This window comes from Schistocerca piceifrons, chromosome 3, assembly GCF_021461385.2.
Source record: "Schistocerca piceifrons isolate TAMUIC-IGC-003096 chromosome 3, iqSchPice1.1, whole genome shotgun sequence".
NCBI classification, from domain to species: Eukaryota; Metazoa; Arthropoda; class Insecta; order Orthoptera; family Acrididae; genus Schistocerca; species Schistocerca piceifrons.
The window spans coordinates 525733907-525754129 of NC_060140.1; the positions used below are offsets into that span (position 1 = coordinate 525733907).

Consider the following 20223-nt stretch of genomic DNA (forward strand, 5'->3'; position numbering starts at 1 on the left):
GAATGTAGATGGGATTATTTCTACCTAGTTTGTCTTGCTGCGCTGAAATACTATGTGGCCAAAATAAAACTGGTTCTGAAAGTGTTCATGGCATTTCGCGACTACGCAAAGTAAACAGAACTGGGTGATTAGAAAACCACTGTGAACACCAGAGCACAGTGGGCTATATGCTGACACAGGGTTTCATCCTCTCCCTCCTCTAATCATCATGCAAAACAAACATGACACCGCACTGTGCACAAACCCATTACAGTCATCTACACAGAACAGATATACTTCATTTATTAAAACTAAAACAATACACAAACATTTTTACTGCCTAGACCAGAATTTACATTAGACAATTACAGAATGATGAGTAATTTCGCTTGTTCATGGCAACCATCCTCAGATCCGTAAACAAGCAGAATAAATATCGCGTCAGAAAAATTATTTGCAACGTAATATACTGTTTAATAAGGTTAAGCCGTCACAATATATACAGTAAGAGCCTACTCATTAGTAAAATGAGCATACATCCAAATAGACTTTGCAGCGTTATATGGGCAATATTTTACTGCTTCGAAGCAAGTTACCTTTCAAATCGTAAATTTAGGTGAGTACGCACTGAACAATATCAACAGAGAACATCATGGAAAAATGCATTCGTATTAAAAGACAACCAGACTAAGAGACTATTAATTTTTAAAAACATCATTAAGGGCGAACGAGGTCGTAACACTGCAGAAATAAATACAACTACCTTAGCAACAAAAATGTTGTACATGAATCCAAATACTTATGAAATTTTGAAATAGCAGACAAAGATACAATTACAGACTAGGAATCTATCAATGAGGTAAAATGACAAAGTGCCGCGTATAAAAGAACACCTTAAAATTTCGATAACTTCAAAGGTATAAACACACACCATAATCTTACAAGACACTGTTAAAAAGTAAAATTACATCAGTCGTCCATTAAATGCATTTGTAAAACAGGCAGGTAATACAGTGAGAAAGCTTTCTGAAAGGGCAGCAAAGATTAATAACTGTTTCACACCTGTAAAAAATTGTCCAAACGGTACGTACTAATGTTAAGAAATGAACCTATAATTACAACAGCCATAAAAATATTGAGAGAACCACACCCTGATTGATAAGAGTAATCCATCAACACACACAAAATAGCCATCGTTATATTTACTCGCTGTTCACAGAGTATTTGTTCGTCTAACTCTGTCTGTCCTATTGATTATTTCTACCAGGTCAGAGCGAGTCCTTGCATAGTTCAGCTGTTCTTGTCAGTCCGGCTGGGTCATTTTCATTTTATTTCTGTCAGCCAAGAGTACATCTAACGTAACGATGTCTATTTTATGTGGTATGACGCATTACTCTCCTAACAACCAGGGTATGATTTTCTTCTTATTTTTATAACTGTTGTTGACATAGATTCATCTCTTAGTATTACTACGTATTATTTGGACCATTTTTTACAGATGTGGAACAGTTTTTAATTATGTTAAAATTTCAAGACTATTTGGCTTCATTGGCTTCATGTACAATATTTTTATTGCTAAGATAGTTGTTATTTCTGAAGGGTTACTACCCGATTCTCCCTTGGTGATGCCTTTAACATCAATACTAATAGTCTGGTTGTTTTTTAATACGAATGCATTTTGGGATGATGTTTACCTTTAGTACTGCTCAGTGCATATTCACCTGCATTTATGATTTGAACGGTAGGCTACTTCGAGGGCAGTAAAGTATTACCAGTACAACGCTGTAAAGTCGACTGGAATATACATCAATTTTACTAGTGGACTAGGCTCCCCCTATGTACATTATGTGATCAAAAGTATCCGGACACCTGGGTGCAAATGACTTACAAGTTCGTGGCGCCCTCCATCGGTAATGCTGGAATTCAATATGGTGTTGCCCCACACTCAGCCTTGATGATAGCTTCCACTCTCGCAGGCATACATTCAGTCAGGTGCTGGAAGGATTCTTGGGGAATGGCAGCCCATTCTGCACTGAGTGCTGCACTGAGGAGAGGTGCCGTTGTCGGTCGGTGAGGCCTGGCACGAAGTCGGCGTTCCAAAACATCCCAAAGGTGTTCTGTAGGATTCAGGTCAGGATTCTAAGCAGACCAGTCCATTACAGGGATGTTATTGTCGTGTAACCTCTTCACTACAGGCCGTGAATTACGAATAGGTTCTCTATCGTGTTGAAAGATGCAGTTGCCATCCCGGAATTGCTGTTTAACTGTGTGCTGTGATAGTTCCACGCAAAACAACAAGGGGTACAAGCCCCCTCCATGGAAAACACGACCACACCATAACACCACCGCCTCCTAATTTTACTGCTGGCACTTCAAAAGCTGGCAGATGGCGTTCACCGGGCATTCGCCATACCCACACCCTCCCATCGGGTCGCCACATTGTGTACTGTGATTCGTCACTCCATACAACGTTTTCCCACTGTTCTCAGTCGCTCCTTACACAACGCGAGGTGTCATTTGGCCTTTACCGGCGTGATGTGTGGCTTATGAGCAGCCGCTCGACCATGAAATCCAAGTTTCCTCACCTCCCGCCCAACTGTCATTGTACTTGCGGTGGATTCTGAAGGTGAAGGTCTGGATGGATGTCTGCATAGTACACATTACCACCCTCTTCAACTGTCGGCGGTATCTGTCAGTCAACAACGAGGTCGGCCAATACGCTTTTGTGCTGTACGTGTCCCTTCACGTTTCCACTTCACTTTCACATCGGAAACAGTAGACCTAGGGATGTTTAGGAGTGTCGAAATCTCGCGCACAGACGTATGTGACAAGTGACACCCAATCACCCGACCACGTTCGAAGACCGTGAGTTCTGCGGAGCGCCCCATTCTCCTCTCTCACGGTGACTAATTACTGCTGAGGTCGCTGATATGGAGTACTTGGCGCAGTAAAAAACGTATGTTTTTGCGCGTCTCCGGATACTTGTAATCACATAGTGTGTGTTGTGTCGGCTTTAACATTTTACAACTGCATATTATTTTCTCAAGAATTTTTCTCGGGCGATTGTTATTCTGCTTATGTACAGATTTCAAGATGGTTATACACAACTCAAACTAGCCATCAAGTTGCAATTGCCTAATATAAATCGGACTCTAGGCAGTAAACGTTTTTGACATAAATATTTTCTTTCCATTATAATAAATTACGTTAAGACCGCTGTCTTATTTCCTAGTGATGTCATGCCTCACAGATACACTTCAGAAACAGCTTTCATATACGTCGAGAAAAGGGACCTTCGTGCGTAGAAAATTAAAAGCCTGTCCAAATAGGCAGCCGAAATATCCATAGAGTTCTCAGTCTACAACGAACATACGACTCTTTCTTTTCACAGAGCACAACGCATCAACGTATGAGTAGTTGAACGTGTCCTGTAGATATCTGCCGGCCGGGGTGGCCGAGCGGTTCTAGGCGCTACAGTCTGGAACCGCGTGACCGCTACGGTCGCAGGTTCGAATCCTGCCTCGGGCACGGATGTGTGTGATGCTCTTAGGTCGGTTAGGTTTAAGTAGTTCTAAGTTCTAGGGGACTGATGACCTCACAAGTTAAGTCCCATAGTGCTCAGAGCCATTTGAACCATTTTTTGTTGATATCTCTGTTTCGTGATGTTACACAAAACGCTCATTAAACGTTCAGGCAAGTTTACCAAAGTTGTTGTGTATGCTATTCATTGTGCTACTATTTACCCAGCTTTGTCAGCGGCCAGTGAGAGAGGCAGATTGTGTTGTGTGTTGGCAGCTTCCGGCTGAGCTTCAAGCGGAAGGAGCACGGCTACGGCCGGGAGCGGCGCGACACCATCCACCGCGACAGCCTGTCCGCCGCCGTGCCCGCCAAGTTCATCCGCGCCACCAGCGTCAAGCCGCAGACGCTCAACCCGCGCTGGAACGAGAAGTTTCGCTTGTGAGTACCTGCATCTTCTACTCCGACTCCGTCAACACTCAGTTAATCCAACTATAAACATCTCGTGGCCAGCGCCTACCGCCCGCATTTACAGCAATTCTACGCGATAAAGTGTGTGAGGTGGACTTCTCAGTGTACCATTCATTTTCCGCAGCTGATCGGTGTTTGGATAGTAGTAGTTATGATCCCGAGACCCTTGGAGGCTTGGAGTGTTGATTGGTACTGCGCTTGAGAGGTCGATAACTGGCGGCCTCTAGAAGATTTGTGGAATGATTTAACTTTGAAATTGATTGCACGTCAAACAAAGCAACTGTAAGGGCAGGTGAATCAAGTCATCAGATTAAAAGTATTACGGCTGAACCAAATGAAACTACATTGTTCCACAGATCTTTTCAAGCCTCAAACGTCTATGATGTATATAAGCAGACTGAAGAGACGAATGGAAATTTGTACAAAGGCGGAGATTCGAACCCAGATCTCCTCCTCACGAGGCAGATGCAATATTCACTACGACTTCCTGGCACATTGGCTTTGCACAACTGCACGAACTGCCCTAGCAGACCTCACTCCTGAATTCAAATTCCCATTCACGCCTCAGCCTACTTGGGATTTCCCCTAAATGCAAACAGCATTGCAGAGGCTCTCCAGTTGTATTGGAATAGCACCTCAGCACCGAATCAAATGGGCGATCCGCCTGAAATCCAGGCATAGGTTCCTTAATCGAATGAAATAGAATGGTTCCAGAGGTCTTTTCAAGTTTCAGACATATATGATGTGTATACTTGTTCCAAGGCCGGTAGTCAAACCCACCTCTCCTGTTCACAGTAATTTCATCTGATTAAAGCCCCTGTACCTGGGTTTCAGGTAAGATCCCCTGTTTCATTTTATGCTGTAGTGTTATTGCAATACAGTTAGATGGCCTCTGGAATTCTGTTTCAGTTTAGGGGGAATACCAAGTAAATTGAAATGGGAATGGGAGTTTGGAGTCCGTGCAGTGGCGCAAAACCACTGTGCCAGGGTGGTGTAATGGTTAGTGAGACTGCCTAGTGAGCTGGATACCCAGATTCGAATCCCAGCCTTGGTAAAAAGTTTCATTTGTCGCTTCAGTACGTATTACATATGAGCTTCTCTCTTACCATCCCGCTTAGAAATCAGAAACATAAAAAGGTTTCACCCATAAGATTCTCACATTCAGATTGAGAACAAACAGAGCTAACGGCTATATGCTACCCGCTTAGTACGATATACAGGGTGATTTTACTATATGTATTTATTTTGAAATTTCTTCTTTTACTTATTTGTATTTTAATTAGTGCATTTCTTCTAACTTTATTGACAAACTACGGGAAACAGCTCCTGAGAGGATAAGGTGCAAAGTATATCATACGGAAATATGGCCGGAAATGCTTTCCAAAGGAGGTGCACCCAGTTGAAGGTGTAGATAGAACATCTCTGACAGCGTAGATTTCAACCATTCAAAGCACATGTGTGAACATACCAGGCTTGGTAATGTTCTGTCTCTAATAGGGTTTCAGCTTCACAGTCAATAGGGTAGAGAGCTGGGGCACCATGCAAAAGTTATGTCACAAGACAACAACCGAGGCGGACAATGACTTGTATAGATGTTAACTTAGAACACATCATTTTGTTGTTGGTGTTAATGCCCAGCCTTCAGTCAGGAATCGATCAGATCCAAGTGTAACCGGTAACTTTCAAGCCATTGCGTGGAAAGTATTACTGGAGCAGTACCTTGTTCCCTCACAAACTAAACCTGTATTGAGAATCGGTCTCGTGTCGTTTGGAGCCAATGGATGTTGAAGCACAGTACTGTTATCAGAGCCGTAAGGAAGCGATTCTCAGCCTTTGGCTTAAATGCGCCCTTCTCCCTCCCCGCCGACAGTTGTGGCCGAGCGGTTCTAGGCGTCTCAGTCTGGAACCACGAGATCGCTACGGTCGCTGGTTCGGATCCTGCCTCGGGCATGGATGTGTGTGATGTCCTTAGGTTAGTTAGGTTTAAGTAGTTCTAAATTCTAGGGGACTGATGACCTCCGATGTTAAGTGCCATAGTGCCGAGCGCCATTTGAACCATTTTTCTCCCTCCCCCATCCCTCACTTCCCCCTCCGTAACTCTACTTCACAATTTTTCTACTTACATGTAATAAAATTTTTAATTTTTTAAGTACCTGTTGGTTATAATTAAAGAGCAGGTACTCGCTGAATGATAAATCAGAAGAAACAAGATCAATATACAAGGAAAAGAAGAATAAAGTGATGAAAAAAATAAGGATGGCAAAAAATGAAGCATGGGAAAGAACATGTGCCAAGGTGAATAGCAAATTAGGATTTGGGAGAGCAAAAGAAGCATGGTCAGTATTGAAAGGGCTTCGACAGGATACAAAAAGCAAAACTAATCTCCAACTGATAACACAAAAGGAATGGGAAGAGTATTTCCAAAAATTATTAAATGAGGACAGAGAAGAATATCTAGAAGAAGGAACAGGGGAAGAAAAAGGACATGAAGATAATGAGATCCAGATTTTAGAAAGTGAAGTACTTCAGGCGTTGAGGACAGGAAAGAATGGTAAATCACCGGGACCAGGCAATATCAGTCTGGAGTGTCTGAAAATTGGTGGTGACAAAATTGTGAAACTGATAACACAGCTCTTCAACAAAATGATTCAATACCCAACGAGATGAAGCTAGGTTACATTAATACAATATTTAAGAAAGGGGACCGCAAAATTTGTTCAAACTATCGAGGAATTTGTGTTACAAATACATTTATGAGAATTTTTGCGAAAGTAATTAAAAACAAACGGGAAAAAAATTTTAGAACCCAAGAAGAACAATGTGGATTCACGGCTGGGAGATCATGTGTAGCCCATATTTTCACATTACGACAGATTTTGGAGAAATATAGGGAAAAATTAAAAAATATAGGATTAATTTTCATAGATCTACAAAACGCGTATGATACTGTTACAAGAAAATTACTTTGGAGAGCACTACATATGGCAAACATAAACCCTTCCTTGATTAAAATAATACAACAGATGTATAACGATAACATTTGCCAAGTGAAAGTTGGTAATAAACTTTCGCAGAAATTTAGAACAAGCAAAGGCCTTTTACAGGGCTGTCCCATGTCACCATCATTATTTAAAATCTATATAGATATTAGCCTTAGAACATGGTCTCGTAAATGTAATAGTATGGGATTAGAAATAAGAGATGGAGTTTACCTACATCATTTATTATTTGCTGATGATCAAGTAGTCGTAGCACAGGATGAGGAGGATGCTAACCATATGTGCAATCAACTAGCAGTAGCATACAAAACTTGGGGTTTGAAGATTAATTACCAAAAAACAGAATACTTGACTAATGATTCAGATGAGCTATACATTGAAGGAAAGAGAATCAAAAAGATAAACACTTTCTGTTATTTGGGATCCATTTTAGAAATCGAGGGAAAATCAGAGTCAGAAATCAATAAAAGAATTAGTAGCGGACGGAGGGTCATTGGGATGCTTAACTCAGTCTTATGGAGCAGGAATGCAATGAGAAGAACAAAAAAATTAATATATAAATCCATATTAGAGAGTGTGGTTCTGTATGGAACGGAGACCTGGACAATTAACATGAAGCACATTAAAAAATTACAAGGTCTAGAGATGGACTTTTGGAGAAGATCGGCAAGAATCTCCAGGAAAGAAAAGATAAGGAACACCGAAATGATAAGGAGAATGGAAATAAAAGAAAGAATATATGACGTAATGGATAGGAAGAAATTACAGTGGTACGGGCATGTACGACGAATGGAGAAAACCAGAATACAAAAATTGATACTGGAGTGGGAACCGGGGGGGAGAAGAAGAAGAGGACGGCCTATGACTACCTGGCTCCAAAATGTACAGCACACAAGGAGGAGAATGGGCGCAGAGGAAGAGGACACGCAAGATCGAAACACCTGGAGGAATACTTTGAAAATGTTTAAAAACGTTTATTGTTTGTATGTAATTTCCAAGTAAATTATTATGTTGGAGATAAGTCTCTGTAATGAGGAAAAGCTCAAAATAATAATAATAAAAAATAATAACTCTCTGAGGTCCATTGTGGGCTGTAATCATAGTATGGCAGCGATACTTGGTACATCAGCTAATACGTTAATGCAGAATTGATTTACGCTGGAAAAAAAATTAATTCCGACTTTGGCCACCAGGTCAAAATCTGGTGCTGCACAGCATATCGTCGACGTCTCCGGTGCTCATACTGAACAAACTCTGTTAGAGGCGCTTAACTGGTTAAAGTATATTTAAATTGGTTAAAGTATATTTAAGGTGTTGGCGGCTCTTCCGTGTTGCTGGTGGCATTTCGTTTCCATTAGTCGTAGCCAATCGGGTGATGGTATACAGTTTTCAATGAGAACAGCGTCACATTTATTCCATGATGTACTGAACAATTGTACATACAATGCTCCAAATAAATGTAGTAAAAGGTAAAATACACTCTAGGACCAAAAAATGGTGCACCATGAAGGAATGATCTGAATGGGACGGGAACCGGTTGATGTACATGTACAGACAAAAGATTATGATTTCAGAAAAGCTGGATGATTTATTCAAGAATAAGAACTTCACACATTGAGCAAGATAATAATGCGTTGGTTCACCTCTGGACCTTGTGCCAGCAGTTATTCGGCTTGGCATTGATTGATAGACTTGTTGCATATCCTCCTGAGCGATATCCTGCCAAATTCTGTCCAGTTGGCGCGTTAGATCGTAGCAATCCCGAGCTGATTAGAAGACCCTGCCCATAATGCTCCAAACTTTCTCAATGAGGCAGAGACCCGGCGACCTTGATAGCCAAGTTATGGTTTGGCAAGCACGAAGACAAACAGTTGAAACTCTCGCCGTGTGCTTACTGAAACGTAAGCCCAGAATGGCTTGCCATGAAGGCCAACAAAATGGGGCGCAGAATATCCTAGGCGTACCACTGTGCTCTAAGGGTGCCGCGGATGACAACCAAAGGGATCCTGCTACGAAAAGAAATGGCTCCCTATATCATCACTCCTGGTTGTCGAGCCGTATGGCATGCGACAGTCAGGTTGGGATCCCAAAGCTGCCCGGGGTGTCTCCAAACACATCTTCCGCCTGGAATCTCATTGACTGGAGTAGAACTGCCTTCAGTGAGAAGTCACGCTTCGAAATGAGTCCCGATGACTAGCGAAGACACGCCTGGAGACAGTCCGGGACAGTGGTAGGATGTTTCAGTGAACTCTTCGGACTTTTAAGTAATTTCAAAAATATGTCCTGTGTTGGACTAAAAAAATAGCAATATGTCCTGGATTCGACCCAGAAAAATATGGCAAGATTCTATTTAAAGAAAAATTAATAAACAGTGGTCAGTATAAGATAATGGGCAAGCATAAATCGCAATTCCTAATTCGATGTTTTTCGACGTATTTTCAGTTTGGCAGCGTAATTCAGTTCAAGTCATCAACACTATAAAGAGCATTAATGAACCTAAAATCTGAAGCGGGCTATCATTTACATTTCAATAACAAAAAATCAGCGATGTCTGATCTGCGACACTTGTCGCAACGAAACGAAATACTCTCTTCAAAGCCTTAAACAAAGTTCATTTTACACGTCTGATTCAAATTAAGTATGAACAGCAGTCACGATACTTTTGAACGGAGTCCGTCTGAGAGATGTAAGAATATTCAAAATCTACAGGGCGCTTACGAGCAAACTTCACGCCGCACCAAAGTCTCGAAACCTTAGGAGCTGTGTATGTTGCCGACAGAAAATATGTTCTGTACATCTGAATTCTTAGTCTACTTAAATCATATAATGAATAATGTTATCAGTACTCATACAAACTTGAATAATTCACACAAAACCTGTTCCATTTGTTCATCTTTCAGGCTTGAAAAAAGACCGAGGTACTTAAAAGCGTGTATTGAACATCTGCTGTACGATATTACCTGTATGCTTTGGTGCTCTTAAAGACTATAAATTAGAATATTTTTTCACTTAAAGCAAAGATTTTTGTTATGTTATTATCGTCTAGTTGCGAGGAAATAAACTGCCTATGATAAAGAAAGATATCTTTCCATTATCCTAGCACACTGACAGACTTAATTTTGTTGACTGCAAGTAGGAATAAGTGAAATACAATTAATCATAATGCAGAAGACTTAGTATCTGGAACATGCGCATCTGACAGGCATGATTAATTAATTTGATTTCATTCATCATGGAGAATTCTGAAGCTCTAGTGTTTGCGAAATAAATATGGCTTCCTTCAAAAGGCCGCCTGAAAACGTAAAATGCATCAGTTTTTGCATAAAACGGATATAACAATGAATATATTAATTATCTACAGACAAAAATTGTATAACTGGGCATGACTGCTGTATTTAGTCCTGGCAAAATTAATGTAATGAGTACCTTTCGTTTTTTTCTATAGAGTATTGTGTTCAGTTGCTCCCTTGTCCGCATTATGCTTCTGTGACAAAATGAAGCTAAAATTATAAAAATAATTGGACCAGCGCAACGCTGCCAACAAGTTGACTTGAGTAAAAATTAAAAACATCTGCATATTGTTATCGCTTTTGCTATAGCGTCATTAATATGGCACACAGGCGTTCGTCCGGATGGAAGCAATATAATTAGCAGATATTTATACCATTGTCAGTGTTGGGTATATTCCGTGTCGTACCGTAGCGACATACCGCTGTAACGTTGTTTGAACAATACGGTGGCTACCTGTTAGGGAGATTTTGATGTTTTGAAATCATGATGAAAATTCTCTTTGTTTCTCTATTCTTTTCGTACTGGATTTTTTCAATATCTAGATTTAAAATATTAATATGTACAAGCGATTCCAAAGTTTGGTAGCTAATGAATTTATCGTGGACCAAAGTGTAAATTTACAAGCAAAACATAATCAGAATGAGCTATTAGCAACTTCAAAGCACCACGGTCGAGAGAAACAGACAGTGAGACGTGGCACAATGGTAAAGAAGCTATACTCCTCACTCATAAGCCAGTGTTCCTGAACATCCAGATTAGGGTTTCTGCAATTTATTTCTTATCAGTTCCAGGCCACATCCGTATGGCCATGATAGATATGCTTCAAAATTCTCTTTCTGTTAAGCTAATGTAACTTTTCCGATAATACTGTTGTAGACAAAATATTAAACTATGACCCACTCTCCTTTTAACGATTTACACCAGCATTTTATCAAGTAGCAATACTCGATTAAATCATTACTACTTGCAGTCCTAAATCAGTTGCATGCACATTCCATCTTAACACGTCTTTACAACTGTTAACTAATTTAAAACATAAGCGTTGTTTGTGACGCCACGAAATGTGCAGCAGCACCTACGACCAACAATTTAATCGAAAACATGTTCTGATATAAATAGCTGAGGTGATTCCTATCTGCTCTTTTGTTAAATTCACATGTATGAAAACATTCCAGGCTATTGTGCCATGATCGGATGATATTCTTATTGAAACCCGACGATCCGTCCCCTTCTGTAAAGGATATCTTCAGCATGGTCTGTAGCAAAGCCTGGCTCGCTACTGAGGATGGGGGCGAAACGTCGCCTTTCAACAAGAAATTCGTCCTACCACTACATAATAGACCGCAATATCTGAGAAAGTCTAACATTTCCTGCCGTGAAAGCTTACGTTTTACAACTTTACAAAATAATCAACAGCGCTCTGCTATTGATGCCCACAAAATGAATTTGACTTCTCAGATAGCTCCAGCTCATAGCCTACTCTGTAACGATTGTATTGAGCTAACACTTGAGTATAGTTTTAATTAATTAATTATGACTTCTTTGTGTTTCAGTGATATCGATGACGTCGCGAGTGACATTCTGCATCTCGATATTTGGTAAGTATCTTGCTGGCAGTTAACAAAGTAGTTATTGATTGTTATCGTACGGAAATTTTTACGCTCTATTGTTTATCACACCGCAGACGCGTCAAATAACACTCAGTTTTCTTGCCATATATGTTTCATTTCACTTTGTAAATTACCTCAAGTGATAATAGGAAAAACATTTTTGCTTTGCTTCGCTTTGCTGAAGATATAAACCAATTGTATTTGTAGACTATCGAGATTTATCGATTTTACTTGCCGAGAATACGTGTTATTTTCTAGACATAACGGTAACACTGCAGTTACAGTAAAGCAACACAAAAATATAATTAACAAAAAAAACAGAACGAGGAACTCGACTGAATCTTAATAAAGTAACATTAACCAAGCATCCATTCACCATCTGATTAAGTACAGTTTTTCAGGCTCTGACATATATGTGGCCCAGTACTACAGCCATGCTGCATGGCAGCCTACACATCAGGGGCAATAAATGGTTTTCTTTTTCCATTCCTCAATGACTAGGCTGCGCTACAAGACAGGCACATTGTGTTGGAGTAGTATGGGCACGCCATATTGATCTGCATATTGGGGGGAGGGACAGGAGAAGGAGAATAGGGAGAGGTAGGTAAGAGGAGATGAACAGGCATAATTGGAGAGGAGAAATGGGAATGGATAGGGAGGGATGGGCAGCAAGGGATATATACACACAGAGAGGTGGTGAAGAGGAGATAGGTTAAGAGGGATAAAGGAGTATGGAAGAGGTGGGCAGAGAGATGGGGAGGAGGAGATAGGCAGATAGTGGTGACAGGACTGGCTGGACGGGGAGATGGGGAAGGAAGAGATAGATGCAGAGAGGGGAGAGCAGGAGATGTCTGCTATATATTTGTCGAACACATATGTGAGCAAAGTCATAGGGACTAGTCTCAGCTGTGTGTGTGTGTGTATCTGTGTGTATGTGTATGTGTGTGTGTGAGTGTGTGTGTGTTTGTGTGTGTGTGTGTGTGTGTGTGTGTGTGTGTGTGTGTGTGTGTGCCGCATGTTCTTCCAAATCTCTGGCTCGACTTGAACGAAATTTGGTACACAAACAGCGAACTTCACGAGTAGTGCACTGTGCTAGGTTACAACCGCCTAGCTCCTACAGGAGTGGAGTCACAGGCAAAGCAATATTTTTCAACCCCTTTCATGTAGGCTACCCTGCTTGGCAGACATATTGTGTGTGGGTAGGGTCAGCCAATCTTATAGACTTGATTAGCGGGACAGCCTATATATCAGGAGCAAGAAAGAGTTCTTGTTGTTGTTGTGGTCTTCAGCCCTGAGACTAGTTTGATGCAGCTCTCCACGCTACTCTATCCTGTGCAAGCTTCTTCATCTCCCAATACTTACTGCAACCTACATCCTTCTGAATCTGTTTAGTGTATTCATCTCTTGGTCTCCCTCTACGATTTTTACACTCCAGTGTTAAATTTGTGATCCCTTGATGCCTCAGAACATGTCCTACCAACCGGTCCCTTCTTCTAGTCAAGTTGTGCCACAAACTCCTCTTCTCCCCAATTCTGTCCAATACCTCCTCATTAGCTATGTGATCTACTCATCTAATCTTCAGCATTCTTCTATAGCACCACATTTCGAAAGCTTCTATTCTCTTCTTGTCCAAACTGTTTATCGTCCATGTTTCACTTCCACACACAGCTACATTCCATACAAATACTTTCAGAAACGACATCCTGACACTTAAATCTATGCTCAATGTTAACAAATTTCTCTTCTTCAGAAACGCTTTCCTTGCCATTGCCAGTCTACATTTTAAATCCTCTCTACTTAGACCACCATCATTTATTTTGCTCCCCAAATAGCAAAACTCATTTACTACTTAAGTGTCTCATTTCCTAATCTAATTCCCTCAGCATCACCCGACTTAATTCGACTACATTCCATTATCCTCGTTTTGCTTTTGTTGATATTCATCTTATACCCACCTTTCAAGACACTGTCCATTCCGTTCAACTGCTCTTCCAAGTCCTTTGCTGTCTCTGACAGAATTACAATGTCATTGGCGAACCTCAAAGTTTTTATTTCTTCTCCATGGATTTTAATACCTACTCCGAATTTTTCTTTTGTTTCCTTTACTGCTTGCTCAACATACAGATTGAATAACATCGGGGAGAGGCTACAACCCTGTCTCACTCCCTTCCGGATCACTGCTTCCCTTTCATGCCCCTCGACTCTTATAACTGCCATCTGGTTTTTGTACAAATTGTCAATAGCCTATCGCTCCCTGTATTTTACACCTGCCACCTTGAGAATTTGAAAGAGAGTATTCCAGTCAACACTGTCAAAAGCTTTCTCTAAGTCTACAAATACTAGAAACGTAGGTTTGCCTTTCCTTAATCTTTCTTGTAAGATACGTCGTAGGGTCAGTATTGCCTCACGTGTTCCAACATTTCCACGGAATCCACACTGATCTTCCCCGAGGTCGTCTTCTACCAGTTCTTCCATTCGTCTGTAAAGAATTCGCGTTAGTATTTTGTAGCTGTGACTTATTAAACTGATAGTTCGGTAATTTTCACATCTGTCAACACCTGCTTTCTTTGGGATTGGAATTATTATATTCTTCTTGAAGTCAGAGGGTATTTCGACTGTCTCATACATCTTGCTCACCAGATGGTAGAGTTTTCTCAGGAATGGCTCTCCCAGACAGTCAGTAGTTCCAGTGGAATGTTGTCTACTGCCAGGGCCTTGTTTCGACTCAGGTCTTTCAGTGCTCTGTCAAACTCTTCACGCATTATCGTATCTCCCATTTCATCTTCATCTACATCCTCTTCCATATCCATAACATTGTCCTCAAGTACATCGCCATTGTGTAGACCCTCTATATACTCCTTCCACCTTTCTGCTTTTCCTTCTTTCCTTAGAACTGGGTTTCCATCTGAGCTCTTGATATTCATACAAGTGCTTCTCTTTTCTCCAAAGGTCTCTTTAATTTTCCTGTAGGCAGTATCTATCTTACCCGTAGTGAGATAAGCCTCTACAGCCTTACATTTGTCCTCTATCCATCCCTGCTTAGCCATTTTGCACTTCTTGTCGATCTCATTTTTGAGACGTTTGTATTCATTTATGCCTGCTTCATTTACTGCATTTTTATATCTTCTCCTTTCATCAATTAAAATCAATATTTATTCTGTTACCCAAGGTTTTCTACTAGCTCTCGTCTTTTTACCTACTTGATCCTCTGCTGCCTTCACTACTTCATCCCTCAGAGCTACCCATTCTTCTTCTATATTTCTTTCCCCCATTCGTGACAATTGTTCCCTTATGCTCTCCCTGAAACTCTGTACAACCTCTGGTTTAGTCAGGTGGCCTTTTTTGTGGCGGTGTTCGTAGCGACAAACACTTGGCTGTAGAAATGGCTTACGAAGTCACCGCCACACTTTTAATAGCTGGCCGACCGGTCCGCTGGAACAGTGAACAGAAAGATGAAAGCCCAAACACTCAGATTAAATAAAAGTCGGTACTTATCTTTATTCATGAAGATACAGAAACACAGTAGTGAACTCGGTGTCTACAGAAATCTGTCTAGTTCGAGTCGGAGCGGCTAGGTCAGCGTCGGCTGACGACAAACAACAACTCTGCTGCGATGAACACACAACTGACTAGCAAGTACACAATTCGGTGGCGAGTATACAACTGAGCGGCGAATACAGAACTGTCCTAGCGCTCGCGACTCCAGCGCTTAAGAAGCCAGAAGCCAGCGGTGGCGCGCGCAGACTTGCGGCGATTTGCTGTCTCGCTGGCGCTGCTTATGCGGACGGCGTCCGGACTTTGATGCTGCCAACCTTTTGGCAGCGGGCTCGGTTGGCATTACTGGCTAGGACATAACACTCCTTCCCCCCAAATCGCCGCACCGTCGTTGAATAATGACGTGGCGAGCGTCGACGGCGGGGGAGGGGTCTGGCCGCAGGCGTAGCAGAAGAGACCGGGGCGGAGACTGTTGTCGGTGGCAGTCCCCGGTCCGCACCCCAGCATGGGCTGCGCGGGGCCTCGGGAAACACCGACTGAAAACCGAGGTCAGGGTGCACGCCTGTGACCACGGGCGGAGCTTCTGGTACTGGACGCGACGGGGCGTCGGGACTCACGAAGAGAGGCAGCGTCTCCTGACGCTGCGTCGACGGCTGCTGAGTGGGCGCCGGACAAGGCGCTGCGGTGTCAGACTCCTTGGGGGTGCCCAAGGAAAGCGGCTGCAGGACAGGCTGCACAGCCACCGCTTGGGAAGGCGGCCCGGCTGAGGGGTCGACGTCCATCAGCTCCGAAGGCGGTGGCGACTGAAGAGGGACCGCAGGCGCCGGAGCGACCACCTGGGGCGCTCCCGAATGAAGCTGCGCGGGAGGCATCAACGGGACCGGCTGTCGGCGTGGTAGCGGCGACGGCTGCTGCTGCTGCTGCTGCTGCCCTGGGGGCGGCAGCGAAGTCGGAAGGTGCGGCTGGAACCCGCCGCGGACCAAATCTGTGGACAAAGAACGAGCGGCAGAATCCGGGCGGCCAGCGCGGCGCAACTGGTTCTGATGCCTCCTGTGCACCCCAGTAGCACCTTGAACAGTATAAAAACCTCGACCCTGGACACTGATCACGGTACCACGTTCCCAACGACGGCGACCGTAATAAACTCTGAAAAAAACGGCGTCGTCGCGCTGAAAACGCGTGCGATGCTCAGAAGCGGCGGGTCGATCCGGGGGGTGCAACAACCGTAGTAGGGTGCGATGACGACGGCCGTGGAGAAGCTCCGCAGGCGAAGGGCCGTCGCGTGGCGTGGTCCGGTACGACGACAGGAACGTGATGAGGGCCTGCTGACAGTGCGTAGCACGAAGGCGGTCCATATGCTCCTTGAATGTGCGTACAAAACGTTCCGCTGCACCATTCGATTGAGGGTGGAACGGCGGAGTAAGAACATGGCGAATGCCATTGGCAGAACAAAAACTTTCAAATTCAGCAGAGGTAAATTGTGGACCATTGTCAGACACTAAAACTTCTGGAAGACCCTCAATACAAAAAATTGAAGTCAACGCCTGTATAGTTTGTGCAGACGTTGTAGACTGCATGGGCACAACAAACGGAAAATTACTAAATGCATCTATCACGATGAGCCAACGAGAATTCCAATATGGACCAGCGAAATCAATATGTACTCGCTGCCAGGGACCGGCAGGGCGTGCCCACTCAAAATAGCGTTGAGGCGGAGCAGCTTAGTGTTCGGCACACGTCGAACAACCTGTAGACATCTGCGTAATCTGCTTATCAATGCCGATCCATGTATAATGACGGCGGGCAAGCTGCTTGGTGCGGACCACTCCCCAATGACCTTGATGCAACAAGTCGAGGACCTTGGATTGGAGCACTTGGGGAACCACTACACGAAGCTGGTCATTCTCGGTGCGTAACAGCAAAACTCCGTGCGAAACAGACAACAGATGACGTTGCGGATAATAGCGACGAACCACAGGATCCGATATGTCCTTTGCCTTGGACGGCCAACCACGTTGAACAAAACGTAATAGTAAACTCAGATGAGGATCCGTAGCTGTCTCACGTGCCACCTGACGATAATCAATCGGAAAATCCCGTAGGGATTGATGCTCATCGGCGTCAATCTGATGGCAAGAGTCTTCAGAGGAATCGAAGACATCATCCGCAGCAATCGGCAATCTAGAAAGCGCGTTAGCGTTTGCATGCTGAGCTGTAGGGCGATACAGTATCTCATACTGGTATTGTGATAACAAAAGAGCCCAACGTTGTAGTCTCTGAGCTGTCCGCTGAGGAACTGGTTTAGACGGATGAAACAGTGACATCAGGGGCTTGTGATCTGTTACTAAATAGAATGGTCTACCATAGAGGTAGTGATGGAATTTTGTGACACCGAACACAATAGCCAACGCTTCCTTGTCCAATTGGCTATAATTACACTGAGCCTTGTTTAGCAATTTAGATGCGAACGCAATAGGACGTTCGGTGTTACCGACTCGGTGAGACAACACAGCACCGAGGCCGAAAGAAGAGGCATCACACGCTAACACCAGAGGCTTGTTAGGATCGTAATGGACCAGACAACGATCATTCAATAAAGCCTCTTTAAGCTGCTGAAAGGCTGATTGGCAATCAGCTGACCACACAAACGGAACATTCTTACGGCGGAGACGATGCAACGGTGCAGCAATCTGTGATGCATTAGGTATAAACCTAATATAATACGTCAATTTGCCAAGAACTGCTTGCAATTCATTCAGATTGCGAGGGGCGGGCAAATCACGAATAGCTGCTAAATGCGACTGGGAGGGATGAATGCCTTGAGCATTAATAACATGTCCCAGATACCCCATCTCCGTAAGGAAAAATGAACATTTATCGATGTTGCAACGTAGGCCTGCCTGAGACAACACTTTAAACAAACACTCCAAATTACGGAAATGTTCAGCAGGCGTCCGACCGGACACAACAATATCGTCTAAATAGTTGCAACACGATGGCACATTAGCCAGAAGTTGTGACAAAAAACGCTGAAAAACAGCTGGAGCCGACGCACAACCAAAAGGCAAACGCAGAAAACGGAACAACCCCAACGACGTGTTTATGACAAAATACTGTTGTGACTGCTCGTCGAGGGGTAATTGCAAATATGCTTCACGGAGATCAATTTGGGAAAAGAAACGAGCTTCCCCTAACTTATCCATCAGCTCGTCCGGTCTAGGCAAAGGAAAAGAATCAATGACAGTCTGAGGATTAACTGTCGACTTAAAATCAGCACACAAACGTAACTCGCCAGATGGTTTCTTTATAATAACTAAGGGAGAAGCCTACTGGCTCGCTGAAACGGGTTGAATAACACCGTTGTTTTGCCAACGACGAAGTTCATCTTCGACAGGTGCCCGGAGGGCGTGAGGCACTGGACGAGCACGACAAAATCGAGGCTGAGCATTATCTTTTAACGTAATAGGAGCGGCAAAGTTCGCAGCACAACCTAGTTCGTCTTTAAATATGTCACTGTATCGTTTACACAACTCGGTTATGCTGTCTTGAGGAACAACAACAGAATTAATTTGCAACACATTGTCTTGGATAGACAGGCCAAACAAGTCAAAACAGTCTAATCCGAAAATGTTTACACTGTCTGTAGCGCGGAGCACTGTGAATGAAACTGTTTTTGTATTGCCACGGAATGTGGCTGGCACGCTACATACACCTAACACAGGAATTCGTTCTCCACTATAAGTAGCCAAAGAATGTTTTGCCGCTGAAAGTTTAGGGCGGCCGATAGCCGCATACGTAGCACTATTTATGAGAGTCACAGACGCACCAGTGTCTAATTGAAAATTGAAGGTCTTATCCTGGCTGCGGAGTTTCACAAACAGTTTATTACACTGTCTCTGGATCGGTGCAGTGGAGGCGGAAGACACAAAATCAGCGCGTTTAGCGCGTGTCCGCTGCTTATGACAACTCGTGGGTTGGGCGGGTGGAACAACAACTCCCGCTTCACTTGCAGTCTGTACATTACTTTTTACAGCGTTGGAATTACGCTTGGGTCGCATAGCAGAGGGCTGGGTGGGTGGCTGATTGCGAACAAGTTTATTACCCACACGAACCGTGGAAGAGTCTTTAAACGCGACCTGCTGGGCGGGCTGGCTTTGAAGAACATGAATATCCATGGGCTGGGCAGCACTAGAATTGTTCTTGCGTTTACGAAAACAAACAGTCTGGATGTGTCCTTTCCTTTGACAAAAGTGACAAACCGCGTTTCGTAACGGGCAACGTTCACGACGATGAGCAAGAACACACTTAGGGCAAGACTTAACTTTATCAATTTGCACACGCGGCTGACGAATGGGTTTAACATGACGCGGCCGGCTAGTGTTTACAGTCTGACTCTGCCGGTGGGGCCGCGAGCGTGACAGAACTTGCTTAGCACAGGCAATTTGAGAAATACATGGCTGATCTAACTCACACTCAGCATAGTCAAAAGTATCTTGGGCTTCAATGATGTTCATCACAGTCTCTAATGACGGGTCAGGCAACTTTAAGATAGCAGCACGAATACGAGAATCTGCAATGTTTTGAGTAATAGCGTCTCGTAGCATGACATCACTGTAGGAAGCTCCACGCACACAATTAAATCGGCACTGACGGGTGGGGCCCCGTAAATCTGTTAACCACTGTTTATTAGATTGATGTGGCAGTTTCTTTAATCTGAAGAACTTGAATCTGGCTGCTGCCACATGAACTCGCGACTCGAAATACTCAGCAAGCTTGTTAACAACAACGTCATAGTCTAAAGCTTCTGGCTGGGATTCCGGGAACAACTTACAAAGGAAATATTCTCGCCATTCTTCTCTGGA

The 20223-nt window shown here is 43.3% G+C and overlaps 1 protein-coding gene across 1 annotated transcript in view; it reads left to right on the forward strand.

The window, feature by feature from the left end:
- Positions 1-20223, forward strand: part of LOC124788796 (BAI1-associated protein 3) — a gene marked incomplete at its 5' end in the record, with an annotated part of 518896 nt that overhangs the window by 78553 nt on the left and 420120 nt on the right. The window contains 2 exons of the mRNA XM_047256078.1: positions 3775-3936; positions 11810-11854. Coding sequence (XP_047112034.1) covers positions 3775-3936; positions 11810-11854 — 207 coding nt within the window. The remainder of the gene's footprint in view (positions 1-3774; positions 3937-11809; positions 11855-20223) is intronic.